General features: G+C 40.0%; 2 protein-coding genes and 1 pseudogene across 2 annotated transcripts; 1 reads left to right on the top strand and 2 right to left on the bottom strand.

Annotated features, from left to right (window-relative positions):
* Positions 1 to 1,433: 1,433 nt before the first annotated feature.
* On the bottom strand, positions 1,434 to 5,219 carry LOC100750692 (annotated as a pseudogene).
* Positions 5,220 to 7,966: 2,747 nt separating this feature from the next.
* On the top strand, positions 7,967 to 10,440 carry LOC100773429 (pancreatic beta cell growth factor). Its single transcript, XM_027429556.2, has 5 exons — positions 7,967 to 8,039; positions 8,950 to 9,068; positions 9,238 to 9,375; positions 9,979 to 10,105; positions 10,373 to 10,440. The coding sequence occupies exons 1-5, from the start codon at positions 7,967 to 7,969 to the stop codon at positions 10,438 to 10,440; spliced, it is 525 nt and encodes a 174-aa protein (XP_027285357.1).
* Positions 10,441 to 14,424: 3,984 nt separating this feature from the next.
* LOC100773719 (regenerating islet-derived protein 3-beta) lies at positions 14,425 to 16,448 on the bottom strand. Its single transcript, XM_027429557.2, has 5 exons — positions 16,373 to 16,448; positions 15,740 to 15,858; positions 15,422 to 15,559; positions 14,763 to 14,889; positions 14,425 to 14,492 (listed from the first exon to the last, which is right to left on the bottom strand). Exons 1-5 carry the CDS (start codon positions 16,446 to 16,448, stop codon positions 14,425 to 14,427), a joined length of 528 nt encoding a protein of 175 aa, XP_027285358.1.
* Positions 16,449 to 16,677: the final 229 nt, after the last annotated feature.

Here is a 16,677-nt window from a genome sequence, read left to right as displayed (position 1 = left end):
TCATCCAAAGATATTGCCAAAACTAATATATTATCAAAACTACACCAATGATTTTTCATGATTTTGGTAATGCAATCAAGTCTTTAAACTATTTTGAATTAATTTTTATTTTATTTACTTTTAAGTATTATTATTTTTCATTTATTTTGTGTACATATGTGTGATACGGAAGGTGCATTTGAGCTACAACATTGCTGAATGTGTGTGGGGGTCAGAGTTTTCTGCTTATAGCATTTGGGTCCTAAATTGAACTCCCATCCACAGGATTGACAGAAGGCACCTTTACCCACTGGGCCATCACTCTGGTCTTTGAGATATTTTTATGTGCTCATGTGGAGATCAAGTGAGTATGGATATGTGGTATGTATACACAATTTTTGTTCAATTAATTCATGATAAACTTGATCCTGTCATTTAATAATAAGTGTTCTGTATTTACGCAATTTTCATCTGCATGTTAGTAGGCAGCCTAACCACTTGGACAGATGGGAAATCTATGTCTATGGGGATTGATTTGAATCATAGCTTAGTGGGAGTTCAGATGAGTGGACATCACTGTATCAGAGTGGTTCCTGTCATCATGAGGCATAACCTAGAAGCAGATCCATAGGAGATTATCAAATCATGAGGTCTTTTTAATGGGACTGACACAGTGTTAGGTAGAAAGTGGGAAAAGATGTTGATAAAAAAAAGACTGGCCAGGCAGTCAACATTCCTAAAGTCTGTATCTGGGAGTTTTTGTCTGGTGGTGAGGTTCAGAGTTGAGGTTTGGAATACAGGACTACAGATATTGTAGGTGGCCATAGTAACTGAGGCAGTGAGGCTTCATGATGTCTGAATTAAATGGATGAGATATAGCTGACAATAAGCACATCTTAATATCCTGAGGAGAATCTTGATGGCCATGAAGGTCAGGGGAGGGTCACAGTATGTGGGGGTTTCCTGTGACAAGGGCAAAAGGAGCAGACATGATACAAGGAGTGGGCCTGAGGGTTAGTGTTAGGGCTGGGACAACAACTATGGGAATTTAACTGTGATACCCTATTGCTACTGCCCTGGGTCGATAAAGAGGGTAATTTTACCTTCCTTCTACCCCAATAGTGAGTGTGTGAGAGTATGGTATCTTCATTCATCATAGCAAACCAGGGGTGATGCACTGAACTGTAGTGAGAATACAGATTCCCTCTCCAGCCACTCTCTGCTCCATCCACACAGTTTTACCATGAAAGTAAAACACAAAAGTACAAAAAAGATTTTTTATTATTTATATGCAAGATTTCAAATCATGAACTGTACAGAAGAGCCTGAAATAAGGGCAAGGAGATGCATGAAAGAAGATAGGAAATAAGAATAACACATCTGATATGGGACAGTGAAGTGTGCACAGCCTTGCTGGGTGAATTTTTGTATTTGATCCATTGTCATGATGAGCTTTATGATAAACTCAGGATGCTACCTTCTTTCTCCTTGAACTTGCAGACAAAAGGTAATTGCCCATCACAGTGATGATCTCCCCACTTCAGAAATCCTAGAGAGAGGAAACGTGCTGGATCTTGTTAGAAGTCATGTTAGGACAACTTAAAACCAGCCTTAGTCTCAGAAGCCTTTATTTCAGAAAGTTAGAGCAAAAATCCATACTACATTCCCTAGGTTAGGAGGATAGTGACAAAGTCAGACTCAGTAGCAGAGGAGAGGTGTGAAAATGATTGGGCAAAGGTGGTGCTTCCATGTTTTACCTGAGGTTGCTCTCAGAGTCCCACAATGACCACAGTTTACAACATAAGAAGGATTTCCATCCCAGTTAAAGTTATTCAGCACAACAGAGTCACGCCACTCCCACCCATAATCCATTGGGTTCTTGACCCTGCACAGTACATATGTGAAGAGAAAATACATTAGTGCATCATAGAATCTGGTCCATTTCACCATGCTCTCCAGATGCCTTTTCACTTGGAAGTTCTGATAAAAATTCTATCTCCCCTAGGCTTCTTTTTGCCAATAATCACAAGGACTATAGAACTAGAGTACCAAAGTACTTGCTTCACTATGAATAATGATACATTTTGAGATATCCTCTGAATCTCACAGTATCCTCTCTATAAACAACTAAAGTAGGAGGCATACAGATGGATCATCAGGTAAGACCCCTGCCTGCTCCTTCAGAGGACACAAGAGTGGCTTCCAGCACTGAAATGGTGGCTCACAACCATGTGTGGCTCCAGTTCCAAGGGATCTGATGTCATTTTCCGACCTCTTTAAGCACCAGGCGTGCAGATGTTGTACACAATATGTTCAGGGAATACATATAAATAAAATAAATAAACCCAATCTTTAAATAATAAATATAAATCTTATCTTAATTTACAATGCTCTCAGAACTCTTTGTGAAGATTGCTTGAAGACAAAAGAACCCACAAGCTGGCTTTCTTAAGATAAAAGAAAAATTGACAACAGGCAAAGAGATTAATCTGAAGATTAGGAACCTCCATAGAACTCAGCCCTTCACTTTGGCATTGAGGACATCCCTTATCCTAATGTCACCTTACATCTGAGTTATAGGTCCTCCTCATATTATACATGGACTGGAGAAAAAAACTGTGCTTGGATCTACGAATTTAATGCAGTCTCCATAAAAATGCCTCCAAAATTCTTCGGAGACCTTGAAAGAACAATTATCAACTTTATGTGGAAAAAAAAAAGATCCAGGATAGAAAAAACAACCATGAAAAATAAAGAAACTTCCGGAGGCATTACCATCCCTGACTTAGACAGGTAGATCAATGGAATAGAATTGAAAACCATAATATTAATTCCAACACCTATGAACACCTGATTTTTGACAAAGAAGCTAAACTTATGGTGCTGACAATACTGGATGCTAGCATATAGAAGACCGCAGATAGATTAATATATATTGACATGCACAAAACTTAAGTCCAAATGGATCGAAGAGCTCAACATAAATCTAACCACACTGAGCCTCTTAGAATTGAAGTTAGGTGGTCTCTTCAAACGAATTGGTACAGGAGACTGCTTCCTAACCATAACACCAGTAGCACAGACACAGAGATCTACAATATAAATGTGACCTCCTGAAACAGAGAAGCTTTTGTAAAGCAAAGGACACAGTCACCAAGAAAAAATGGCAGTCCATAGAATGGGAAAAGATACTCATCAACCCCACATCTGACAGAGGGCTGATCTCCAAAATATACAAAGAAATCAAGAAGCTAGTCTCCAAAACACCAAAAAATACAATTAAAAAGTGGAGTACAGAACTAAATGGAGAATTCTCAATAGAATTCTTAATAGGAGCTGAAGAAAATGCTCAACATTCTTAGATATCAAGAAAATGAAAATCAAAACAACTCTAAGATACCATCTTGCACCTGTCAGAATGGCTAAAACCAAAAACACCAACAACAGTTTATGTTGGAGAGGATGTGGAAAAAGGGGAACACTCCTCCATTGTTGGTGAGAGGGGAAACTTATACAGCCATTTGGAAATCAGTATGGCAGGTTCTCAGGAAAATGGCAATTAGTCTACCTCAAGATCCAACAATTTTACTTTTAGGCATATACCCAAAGGATTTACATTCATACAATGAGGACATATGTTCAACTATGTTCATAGCAGCATTATTTGTAATAGCAAGAACCCAGAAGCAACCTAGATGCCCCTCAACTGAAGAATGGATGAAGAAAATATGGTACATTTACACAATGGAGTATTACTCAGCAGAAGAAAACAATGGAATCTTGAAATTTGCAGGCAAATGGATGGAACTAGAAGAAACCAACCTGAGTGAGGTAACCCAGTCACAAAAAGACAAACATGGTATGTATTCACCCACAGAAACAGCTGACATGAACAAATAAGATTGCTTCTAATTTAAATAAAAAAGGGGGAAAATACCTGTGCTTGGGAGGTATCAGCTTCTGGAGATGAAATGGGAAAAGACAGAATCTAACCATTGTAGGATCACGGAGTCCAATCCAGATGTCTTGGTAGTTATTCACTCTGTCATTTACCATGGAGGACACAAAGGAAGTTTCAGCTCCAGGAAGAATAGATACAAGGTGTCCATAGTGTCTCTTCTGACAGGCCAGCTATATGAGGGACAGAATGAGAGAGACTGACACTTCTCTGATCATTGGTGGGATAGATGCATGTGAGTTGATAGATTACATAAAAAAGAACAGTCATTTTGATTCCCATGGAGTCATGAAAACCTGAGGACTATTTTGTCTCCAGCTTCTACTTTATGCTATTATCTTCAGCTCCATCCTTTAATACTCACATCTGCTTGGTACTAGGATTTGGGTGTCATAACTAGGGCATAGCAGTCTGAGTGGTATGCCTTGGAGCCCATGGAGCAGCTGATCCATGGAGAGGGTAGTTCCTTCTGAGAGTCTTCACCTGGGGGTGGAGGGAGGTAAGGAGAGAATGAAATGAGATGAAGAATGAGAGTTGGTGGGGAGGTCAAATTAAGAGGTTTATAAAGCCTGTTTTTTTGTTTTGTTTTGTTTTGTTTCCCATGGTGGCTGTCATATCACTTATGACAATGATAGCCTCAGTAAGATTTTTCTTTATACTGTATTGTTTTTTGCTTGCTTGTTTTCCTTTTTTTTTGAGACAACATCACTGTAGCCCAGACTGTCTTGAGACTCACTATGTAGATCAGCCTGGCCTTGAACTTACAAAGATGCTCCTGCCTCTGCCGCCTGAATGCTGGGATGACAGTTGTATGCCACTCCACCCAGCTAGTTTCTTTGTTTTTTGTAACCCTGTTCAATGTAGAAGAGCTTCTCCTTTCATCTTACCCTTCCTAAATATTCCACAATTCTCTGCACTATTTGTACATTTCATTATAGACCCTCATACTTCACTTTTCCAAAATCACTAACATAATTTAGATCCTCCTGGCAAAATGGAAACCCTCTGATTCCCCTGTTGATGCATCACTGTGTTACTTTTCACCACCAGTGACTTTGAAGAAAGCAAGATGATGGATGACTTGCAGGCAATGTGACTGCATGGATTCGCCTCATAATTTCCATGGGAGATTGTTAAAAAACCTCCTTTGCTTCTTGGCTATGGAAACTCACAGGGATTTCAGTTCTAGAGGCAAAACAGCATTACCTTGCATCTGAGATAAGAACATCAGGCAGGAGAGCAGCATCCAGTCCACAGTGTTGAGGGCTAGGTGACGCGACATCTTGTCTATGAGGGAGCAGCAATCACAACTCTATAGAGAGTGTGGTAAGCGAAATCATGGAAAGATGGTCATTCCTTCCCTTCTGCTTTGTCTAGATCTGCAGGGATACATTGAACCCCATTGCTGTTTTTCTATAGTCTGGAATGAAATGAAGAATCTGTTTTCCATTTACCTGAAAATTTCCGGAAGCCATTGCTAATTCTCAGAGCCTGTGAAGACAGGGACTCTCCCATATCTTCTGTGGTTTGAGACGTTAAACCCCTGTAAGGCTCTTGTCATCTTTCATCTCCCACTTACCTATCTTGCACAGATGTGGGATAGTTTGTCAGGACAGAAGCAACTGTGCTTTCAACACAGGATTTGACAGAGGGGCATCAAAGTGAACAACTGGAACACTTACACTGGTCAGGGTGGTGGGTAGTGCTTGGCCTGCATTCTATTTTCTTAGAATGTCTTTCCCACTCATTTACTTCCTGTCTGTGTTTGTCATCCTGTGTGCCGAGTCTTTTGCATGTAACATGTTACTGGGTCTTGCTTTTTAATACAGTTTGTCATCAAAATATTTCACTTACAGCCAGGAGGTGGTGGCTCATACCTTCAATCCCAGCACTCAAGAGGCAGAAGCAGGTGGATCTCTGTGAGTTCAAGGCCAGAGTGGTCTACAGATCAAGTTCCAGCTGCAAAGCTACATAGAGGAACCCTGTCTCAAAAAACTGAAAAAAAAATCACATACATTCTCTCTTACTGTTTATCACTTACATTCAGAGTTATTACTGAAAGGGTATGGTTGTTCCTGTCACCTCGTTGACGTTTCCTTTTGTTGTTTTCAGTATTCTGTGCCCATTGCTTCTGCTCTTAATCATTTCTTGGTCATTCACTGTATTGAAATTGGTTGGTCTCTTCCTATTTCTCATTAGTTTGCCTACTATTCTGGTTTAGTAGATATAAATTCCTTTATTTTTTCTTGTTATATTTTTTCTTTTAAACCTGAAGCATAAGCATAACATATATATATATATATATATATATATATATATAATATATATCAGTGATAGTTATTTTCTTTCAAGACTTAAAATACACCATCCCATACTCTTCTGAACCCTGGAATTTCTTCTGAGAAGTCACTTTTGTACATGACCCAACCCTTGTTTCTTGCAGATTTTTAGTTTTGTTTTTGCTGACTACCTTTGGCTAGATTACCTTTGGAGGTGCTCTGACAATCATTATTGTAGTAACAGACTTTCACCAAATAGAATAAACAATTGAATCTTAATTGAATCTTTCATCAGAAAAAATTAAACTAGATTTTTGTAGTCTGCAACATTTTCTTCAATGTGAAGGAGCAGTGTAGACTATCTCCAATAAGATCTGGGAAAACTCAGTCCCAGAAAAATAGTAAAGCATCTTTCAGATAAAAAAAATGATAGCAGACCAATAACCCATATCTGTTTAAAGAAAAGTGCTGAAAGACATGGAAAGAAACAAAATACTGTGGTTTTTATATCTTAATAAAACTGAAAGATAATACTTACTGAAAGGAATAATAGTAAATGTATGTTGGTAACTAATGTCTACTTAAAGATGGAATTAAAGAGGACACTATCACACAAATGGCAGAACTTAGAATGAACTATTTTGGAGTTGTTTCTCCTGAGTTAAACTGGGACTGAACTAAGATCAATGCAAAACATTCTTGTCTTTTTCAGAGTGTTCCTATGTATTCACACATGGAAGTAGCTAAAAATCAAATCTATTCAGCTGCTTTTCCTTAAAATATTGGCTACAGTGTTGACTCAATGGTTGCTTTAAAGTTTATACTCAAAAGTTGTAGCAGCCATTTGAACCAGTAATTCTACTTTGTATTAAATGCTTGTTATGCCTCACTCAACAAATCAAGTTTTAACACACCAAATTTTGCTCTTTTGATGTATCTTAAATCTTTTTAGATAGGAATAAAAATGCATCTGTACCTACAGAAGTCAGTTCTTTAGTACAACTGAAAATGCATTCCTGATTTACATATATATATATATATATATTATATATATATATATATGTATATACATATATAACCATTAAAGACTAGAAGTTGTAATTTTTATAGATTGATATTTTTTAAAAAAATAAAACTTCCTAATCTGCAGCAAAGGCTGCCTGAGTATTCCTAAATTTTGCAGAACCTGACACCTTGTAGAGGGTGGCAGGGTTTTAATCTACAGCTGCATCTGAGGACAGAGCTGGCCTAACAGGAAAGGAGACACATGTGTGGCAGTTCCCAGTCTTTGCTGTGAAAAGTCATGCATTCTTACTGGAAACCTCCTTGAATCCATGCCAGGCATTACCGATCACTCTTAAGGGCCTAACACTCACTCATGTCCTTTGTCGCCTTTCCCTCAGATCCTGTTATAAAAGCACAGTCTTCTCTGTCCCAACAAACCACTCCAGATTTCTGTAAGACAGGTAAGCTGGAGCTGAATGATGATTAGAGACAGGCATGGGTTCACCTCTCACACTGCAGGAGAAGGTAGAGAAAGTTCTCGGCCCTCACAAGGTATTGCTCTGAAACTCAGCAGAGATTGGAGCTGAAGGCTAAACATGGGATCTCCATTTTGTTCTGGAATAGGAGAGGGGTCAAACCCAAATGAGTGCTTCCCTGAAGAGATAGGCAAGCATGATAGAAAGAGGCTGTGTTCTGCTTTCATGTCTTCTCTGACCACACTCCCTTCTCCCTCACAGGTACCACGATGCCTCCCATGACCCTCTCTACTATGTCCTGGATGCTGCTTTCATGCCTGATGTTCCTTTCTCGGGTGGAAGGTAAACTTGCTGTGCATCTAGCACTGGGTCCCCCATGAGTTTTCAGGGGTGAGAAGGAGAGACTCACTCTGGGGAGTTTGATGTGTTAAGTAAGGGGAGCAGTCTCACAGGAAATCTTCCTCATCCTGCCTCCCTCTGGATCATTGGAGGAAGTGGAATATACCAAAGTGCATCATTGTAATGGAAAGAAAGTTTCTCCAAGTTGTCAGTGGTCTCTAATTCATGTTGGCAGGTTAAAAAAAATGAAAGTGTAAATGTCAGGAATGAACTCTAAGGAAGGAGACAGAGGGCAGAGGATGAACCATAGGCTGTCCTCCTAGTGAATAGAGAAAATAAAAGACTATTAAATGCAGGAATGGTAAAACAAAATGTCATGCTTTTCCACATGAAGAAGTCTCTTTAAATTAAGAACCTGAAGTTGCAGATATAATAGCTCAGCCAGTAAAGTGCTTTTTAAAGTAAGCCTGAGGACCCAAGTTGAACAACCAGATCCCACATAAATTAAACATGACATGGTATGCATGCTTTCAATGCAAATACTGGGGAAGAGGACACAGAAATATCCATGAGTAATCAGTGGATGACCACTCTAGCAAAATATATTACCCTCCAAGGTCAGTTAGAAACCCTATCAAAAATTCCAATATGAATAGGGACTTAGCAATGGCACTTGAGACTGACCTCTGGCATTCATGTCTCTATGCTCACGTATACTACTGCACAAACACCCCCTAACACACACACACACACACACACACACACACACACACACACACACACCAGAGAGAGAGAGAGAGAACTAGGGAAATGGTAAAGAGTGGGAACTTTTTCTATGTTGACCACCATTCTCTAATCTTCACTCCCTTATTCACTCCATCACTGTCTATTTCTCCCTTTACACCAGGTGAAGGTGAAGTATCCCAAAAGAAACTGCCTTCTTCACGCATCACCTGTCCTCAAGGCTCTGTAGCCTATGGCTCCTATTGCTATTCACTGATTTTGATACCACAGACCTGGTCTGATGCAGAAGTGAGTAGTGACACACAGGGTTGGGAGCAATAGAAGCAAGTAATTCCAGGTCAAGAGGAGTGTTGGATTTCAATCTCTGTGGTTTAGTTAACTGAGATGAACCCAATCCCTCACCTCTACCATTTCCCTGTGGGGGTTTAATATTGTTTCCATTCTGTCCTTCAAACAGCTATCCTGTCAGATGCATTTCTCAGGACACCTGGCATTTCTGCTCAGTACTGGTGAAATTACCTTCGTGTCCTCCCTGGTGAAGAACAGTTTGACCACCTACAAATACATCTGGATTGGACTCCATGATCCCTCACATGTGCGATCCTATCTTTGCCTTGATTTTTCCCATAGTGCCTTTTATCCCTGAGGAAGATTCCCTGTGACTCCCCAGAAAACACAAATGGGTCATAGATCCCCAATGCTGGATGGCATTAAAGCAAGGGAAATAGCAACCAAAGAGCTGAGCTCTGGAAATCTCAGAGTTCACTTGAAGTCTGTATGCCTGTGATTGACTTTTTCTAGATTTCGTGTGAGATACTGGAGGATTTTATCAGTATCAGGGAGTCTGCACATACAATTGCCAGGAAATTCTGAACAAAGAAATCTCCCGTGTTTTCTCTATAGAACAGGTTTTTGTACATTTGTTTCTGAAGAAACATCAAAAGTACTGCCAGTTGTATTTATCAAGAGCAGATAAATTCCAGTCAATCCCAATTTCATTCCATTGTTTCTGGGGTTTGTAAATAGGGCCAAGGAATTCTGAAATAATATTTCACCAGAAGGCTCTTGGCATACAATGGCTCTTGTATGAACATACAATGTTTGGGAAGGCTAGGGAACACTGGGATCAAGTGTTTCAGTGAAGGTATCATGCAGAGTGCTAGTGAATCTCTACCACCAACTCCTTCCCACTCTACAGGGTACACTCCCCAATGGAAGTGGATGGAAGTGGAGCAGTTCCAATATGCTGACCTTCTATAACTGGGAGAGGAACCCCTCTGTTGCTGCAGACCGTGGTTATTGTGCAGCTTTGTCTCGGAACTCAGGTAAGACAGAGAAGAGCCACCTCTGATTAACCCACCTCCCCTTATCCAGTTTGACCACCTGGGTGTGAGACATATTTGAGAAATACAGTGTGGACTTGTGATCTGCCATCATCTCTAATGGTTCCTTCTGTGTCTCCTTCCCTTGGAAATGCAACAGTGACTAGCCTGCAGGAGATGTGTCTTAAATCGAGGGTAAAGACTGGGTCATTCTTTCTTTGAGTTCACAGATTCACCTGCCCCAATCCCTTTACTTGTATCTCTCCGTAGGTTACCAGATGTGGAGAGATTATAATTGTGAAGTACTACTTCCCTATGTCTGCAAATTCAAGGCCTAGGGCAGTTCTGATTTCAACAGCTTGAAAATATTATGAAGCTCACATGGACAAGGGAATGAGTATGAGGATTCACCCAGAAAGAGCAAGCTCTACCTACACACCCACAGCAAATCCCTCATATCATCTCCACTGTTATTCTATCAATACATTTTGTGGGGGCTCTAACCTAAAGGCTCAGAGAACAAAAATAAAATGTTGTAACCACTCTGGGCTTTTGTGGTCTGATTTTGTAGTAAGGCTGTATGAAGTTGTGCCGAGTAATTACAGAAGGAACTTCTGGAAATCACTGCATCCCAGTTCCAACCATTGTTCCTAACAGTGGTCTAACTTTGTATCTACTGGTATACTGCGTTGAAAGTGTGGACAGGGCTTATAGAAGATGGTGTTGTGAACAGATGAAGACATTGCCTGTTCATACATACCTTCATGTTGGGACACATAGAGTCTGATGTTATTTAAGCAGCCAAGCATAAATATCATCTTTGAAGTATAACTTTAATCAAAATGAAATCTACTTTGAACAATCAAACTTTTATAGAATATGGTTTAAAACATTACTTCTATGGACTTACAATAAAAGTACAGGTAGAGAGTTTTGGACCTTCTTACTCCCTCATTGCCAACAAAATATCAAGTATTTAAATAGAAAATTGATATCAGGGTAAAAGTTAAGAGAAGAATGAAGGTAATAACTGAAAATAGTAAGAAAGAGAAAAGAAATCAAGAGAAAAAAAGGAAATAAAAATGGGACATGGAAAAGAGCTCACAAGAGAAAAAACAGCAAAATATTGTTCTCTTCAATGCTAAGGTCCATACATAGGATATATATAATATATTATATATATATATATATATATATATTAGACCCATCAATAGATTATAAAATATCAATAAAAATAAAAAAATTCAAGTCAAACTGCTTGAGTTGAGTCAGTCAGAAGGAATATTCTAGCAAAATTTTTCCCTGTATTTCTTAAACCATGTGTGTCATAAACAAAGCAAAGGTTGGGACACTCTAATTCCACATTGCTCTTAGGCAGTAGCTTCCAGGTAACCAGTGCTAGTGACCTTTGCCTGGAAGTGGTAGGAATGTGTCTCTTCTTTATTGTGTACTGGCATAACTGCCCCACAGTACAGAGCTCTGCACATGATTCTCTCCAGAGATCTTTGTTCTGTCTCTGCTTCCCATAACTGTTGGAATTTCCCAGATGTTCTTTTTGTTTTTGTTTTTGTTTTTCTAGACAGTGTTTCTCTGTGTATCTTTGGAGCCTATACTGGCACTCACTCTGGAGACCAGGCTGGCCTCGAACTCACAGAGATCCATCTGCCTCTGCCTCCTGAGTGGTGGGATTAAAGGCATGCACCACCAACACCCAGCACCAGATGTTCTTTTTGATAGACGAGGTACTCATGGTTCTACCAGTTACTCACCGTAGTTATGTATTAGACCCTTCATAAAGTGACATTTCTCTTTTTTTTTCTTAATTTCTTTTTTACATTTCAATCCTAGTTCCCCCTCCCCCTTCCCCCTCCCATTCTGCTCCCCCACTTCCCCTTCCTCCCTTTTGCTCCTCAGAGAGAGTAAGGCCTCTCCTAGGAAGTCTACTAAGTCTGTCCCATCATCTAGTTGAGGCAGGACCAAGGCACCTCTCCAACCCCACACTCCTGTGTCTAGGCTAGGCATGGAACCTCTCCATTCAGAATGGGCTCCACTAAGTCACTTTGTGCATTAGTGTTAGATCTTGGAACCACAGCCAGTGGCCTCAAATATTGTCCCAGTCACACCATTGTCACCTATATTTAAGGGAGTCTAGTTCAGTCTTATGCAGGTTTCCCATTTGTCAGTCCTGAGTCAGTGATCCCTCATTAGCTCAGGTCAGCTGATTCTGTGGGTTTCCCCATCATGGTCTTGATTCCTTTGTTTATATTATCACTGCTCCCTCACTTCAATTGTACTCTAGGAGCTTGGCCCATTGGTTAGTTGTGGATATCTTCATCTGCTTCCATTTGTTTCTGGAAGAGGGTTATAGCTTCCCTGGGGTTGTGGATTGTAGGCTGGGTATCTTTTGCTTTATGTCTAGTATCCACTTATTTTTTTAAAAAAAATGTTGAGTGTGGTGCCATATTTCTGTAATCTCAGAACAGGGAAAGCAAAGACTGATGGATCTCAGCTATCAGGGCTGAATTTAGGAATTTCAGACCAATGAGATACCCCATGATATAAAACAAGGTAAACAGAGCATGAGGACTAACACTTCCTAGGCACCTTAAAAACACAAAGTTGATCACTGGTCCATGTGTACATGCACACTCACACACAAAAAATAAGTAAAAAAAAAAAAAAAACAGTGTTGGTCCTATACCCAAGGTCAAGACTTACAAAGGGTTTCTTAGCTTTACCCACTCTAGAAAAAACAGGAACTATAAAGGAGGGAGGATTTGAATAAACACTTTGCACAAGCTGTCGTGAGAGTTACTTGTTTTACAGCTGACTTCAAAGGGTTAATGTTCTCCTCCCTCTTACAGGTCTTGCAGTAATTATTCTTGGCTTTTATCATAAGAAATTGATGAATTATATGAAAAAAGAATTCCCATTGGGAGTATTCGCAGGTCTCTCTAGAAATAAGAGATTGTAGAGGTGTTTTCCTCTCACCAAGGACCCCCACATAGCCTTGAACCTTACTCCAACATCTTATAGGTATAGACGGAGGAAGCTATGCACTTGGTTCTTCTGTAAAAACCAGAAAAGGATTTTTCCCTGCTGCTTCCATTCCCTCATTAGTCCAAAAAGAATTTGCTAAAGTACTTTCAGATTTTCTTTTTGTCTTGTTGGAAAGAGAATAAGAAAGTTATAGACTCTTTATGCCTGCACTATTGTGGTAAGTTCATTTCTTTTTACCATATCCAACAAAAATTATCATTCATATAGATTGCAGTTTTTAATGTTAGTCTTCAAAGATGATTCTTGAACTGTTGAAAACATCAGTCATTAGCCTGCAACTGGAGCCCTGACTGTAAAGGAAGGTAATGCCTTCATATGGTCACAGTACAACGCTCAATGAGCACGGCCAACATTCTTAGTTATAGGGCAGTGCTAAGCATGCACCATTAGGCACTGTCTGTATGGACAGAACTGAGAAGAATTATCCGATGTCTCCTCTGCCATTCTGACAACCTTCCTGTTATTTGTCATTTGCTTGAATATTTTGGTTTCCATTTTCATGTCTTTGCAGAGTTTGAGTCTGCTTCTTGGTTTTAGTTTATTCGTTTATTTGTGTTTTAAAGTGATAGACACAAAAAGATCATGAAATTGGATTGGTAGAAAGGTGGAGATGATCTGGGATGAGTTGGGGTAGGAGACCAGAATGCATTATATATTATATGCAAAGTATTTTCAATTAGAAATGATGCACAGGGCCAGCAAGATGGCTTGGTAGGCTAAAGTTTTATTTCTCAAGCCTGATGATGTGAGTTTGTTTGCCCTAATTCCTAGGGGAATAACTAAAAACACTTAGATACAGTGTCTGCCACTTGTAAACTCAGTACTCCTGTGGAGAGGTGGAAAGCAGAGGAGTTTGGACAACTGTCCCGACCCTTGTGAATTTACTGTGTGGCAAAAAACCAGAAACCCTGTCTCAATAGATAGAAGATAAGAATGATTCCCCAAAGTTATCCTCTGATTTCCATGGAAATGCTGTGGTATTCACACACCCATACATGCATGCATAACATAGGCAGTGATAATAAATAATATTTTTGATGGAACACAAAAACTCAAAGTGTGACTAAAGTTTTATTATTTCTATCTGAGACTTGAGGCCTCAACCTATACAGAAATGACTAAGGCAAGATTTGGAAAGAGGCAGTGAGGTGTCTGATGTGGACCGTGGATAGGACATGCTCTTCCTGGGTGAGTCTTCACATTTGGTCCCATGTCCATGATGAGCTTCAGGACAAATTCTAGCTGTTTGATTTTTGATAAGCCTATCCACTGAATTTGCAGACATAGGGCAACTTCACATCACAGGTATTGTCTCTCCATTTCAGAAATCCTGGAAAGATAAAATGGGTTAAGTAATTGAGGACTGTGGATCTTGAGAACATAATGAAGAAATGCCTCAATTTGTGGCTCCAACTTAAAAGTCACTCCCTCCTGTTCACTTCCTCTAAGTACAATCTAGAGGAAGGACATATCCAAGAAGCCAATAAAGAAGATGAAAGAACTGACAGAAGAAGACAGCATTCCACTTCCTAGCTAGAGGTACCCCAAGATGTGAGAAGATGGGTATGCTTCAAGGTGACGTGGCTCTTCTCTCTCTTACCTGAAGCTCTTGACAAGCTGCCACAGTAACCACGGTCTAAGGCAGCAAATGGCTTCCTCTCCCAGTTAAAGTAGTTCATCACATCACTGTTACTCCACTCCCATCCACCTCCATTGGGTTCTTCACCCTGATGAGGAGCAAACCAGATAAAAGATAGGGTTCTCAATGCTCTGATCAGACACAATTTTTAAGACTCTAGAAATTATTGTTGCTTCATTTCTGTTTATAAACCTAGGAACTACTGATAAAATTGGAACTCACTGAAATTTACTTGAAATATATATTGTGGTAAACTAACAATTTCCTCTAAAATGGAAGTAGAATATTTATTCCACAAAGATAAAATATGGATTGTCTCTTTATTCTGTATTTCTTGAAAATACTGTGTGTGTGTGATAGCTCTCTAAAACTAACAGCAAATTATTCCAATGCCTCCTGTGACACCTTCAAAAAAGTCAAGAACCGGCACATGTACTTCATCTGAAGTCTAGGAATCCTCACAGAGCTCATCTCTACTGTCTCATCTTGACTGTTTCCTTTGTCCCAGTGTCACCCCATCTTTGAACTCTGTGTCCTTTAGGGTTCTTTCTGGAGAGGCTCAGCAAGTGTACCTATGTGATAATAGCAGGTAAGCAGAAACATAGAAGAGGATGTCATACCTGGGTGGGATCATGGAGCCCAATCCAGATGTACGGGTAGCTGTTCCCTGTGCTCTTCACCATGGAGGACAGGAATGAAGCTTCAGCTCCACTGAGCACAGACACAAGGTGTCCTGAAGGCCTCTTCTGACAGGCCAGCTGGGTGAGGAAAAGAATAAAAAGAAGATTGAGACTGCACTGAATAATGGCCAGGAAGAGGTAGGCGAGGGAACAGGCTACTTTGAAGTCCAGTATTCATTTCAGACACAATAAACTAGAGAGAATGGAACCCAACATTCCCCCGTGACCCACATGTGCTTTCCACCTCTCAGTACTCACTTCTGCATCAAACCAAGTCTGTGGTATCCGAAACAAGGCGTAGCAGTAGGATCCATAAGCCATGGAGCCTTTAGGACAACTAATGCGTGCTGAGAATACTTCCTTCTGGGAGTCTTCACCTGGGTGGAGTAAGATAAATAGAGCAATGGGATGAAATGAAAAGTGGGATTTAGATAGATTGTTCAAAGTAGGGACTATTTTAGTAGACTATTTCTTGGAAGGAAATCAATATAAAGCCTTCTTATAGTTTTTGAGACTTATTTTTTTATAATGAACATTTCTTTTCCTTCCTATGTATTAATTCATGACTCCACCAACTCTGGGCTGATAGGCTTAACCTAAGTTGTCCATCATTCTTCACACATAGACTTCATTGTTAATCATCATTTCCCCCCTTCATTCTACCAACATAAATTGTAGCATCCTGACAAAATGATAAATCTTGTCCATTTCACTGGTGGCAAACCAACATGGTACTTTCCACAACCAGTGACCTGGAGGAATGCAGGATGGTGGAGGTGTTACAGCAGATTTTCTGTACAGAAATTCCTCATTATTCCTCATGAGACTTTCCTCTGCTACCTGACTCCAAATAATCACTCGAACTCAGTGCTACAGGAAGAGAAGTCTTACCTTGCACCTGAGTTAAGAGCATCAGGCAGGATAGCAGGATCCAGGACACGCTGGTGAGTGCTATGCCAGACAGCATCTTGCCTGTTAGGGAGAAACAATCAGAGTCACTCCAGGTAGTGTGGTTAGAGAGGGTGCACAGAAAGGACCATTGCTCTCCTTCGCTCTACTAGTTTGGTAGTATGACACTAATTTTGTCATATCTTCCCCTGTGGTCTGGAAATCCAGGTTTCCTTCTTCCTCTGAGATTTCCACAGCTACGCTTGACTGACTCACAAAGTTCTCTATTATGTGAGAGCATGAACCCT

Source organism: Cricetulus griseus, chromosome 8 (genome assembly GCF_003668045.3).
Source record: "Cricetulus griseus strain 17A/GY chromosome 8, alternate assembly CriGri-PICRH-1.0, whole genome shotgun sequence".
Taxonomy (NCBI): Eukaryota; Metazoa; Chordata; class Mammalia; order Rodentia; family Cricetidae; genus Cricetulus; species Cricetulus griseus.
Note: the sequence above shows the minus strand (reverse complement) of the source record. Positions and strands in the feature narration are given on the sequence as shown.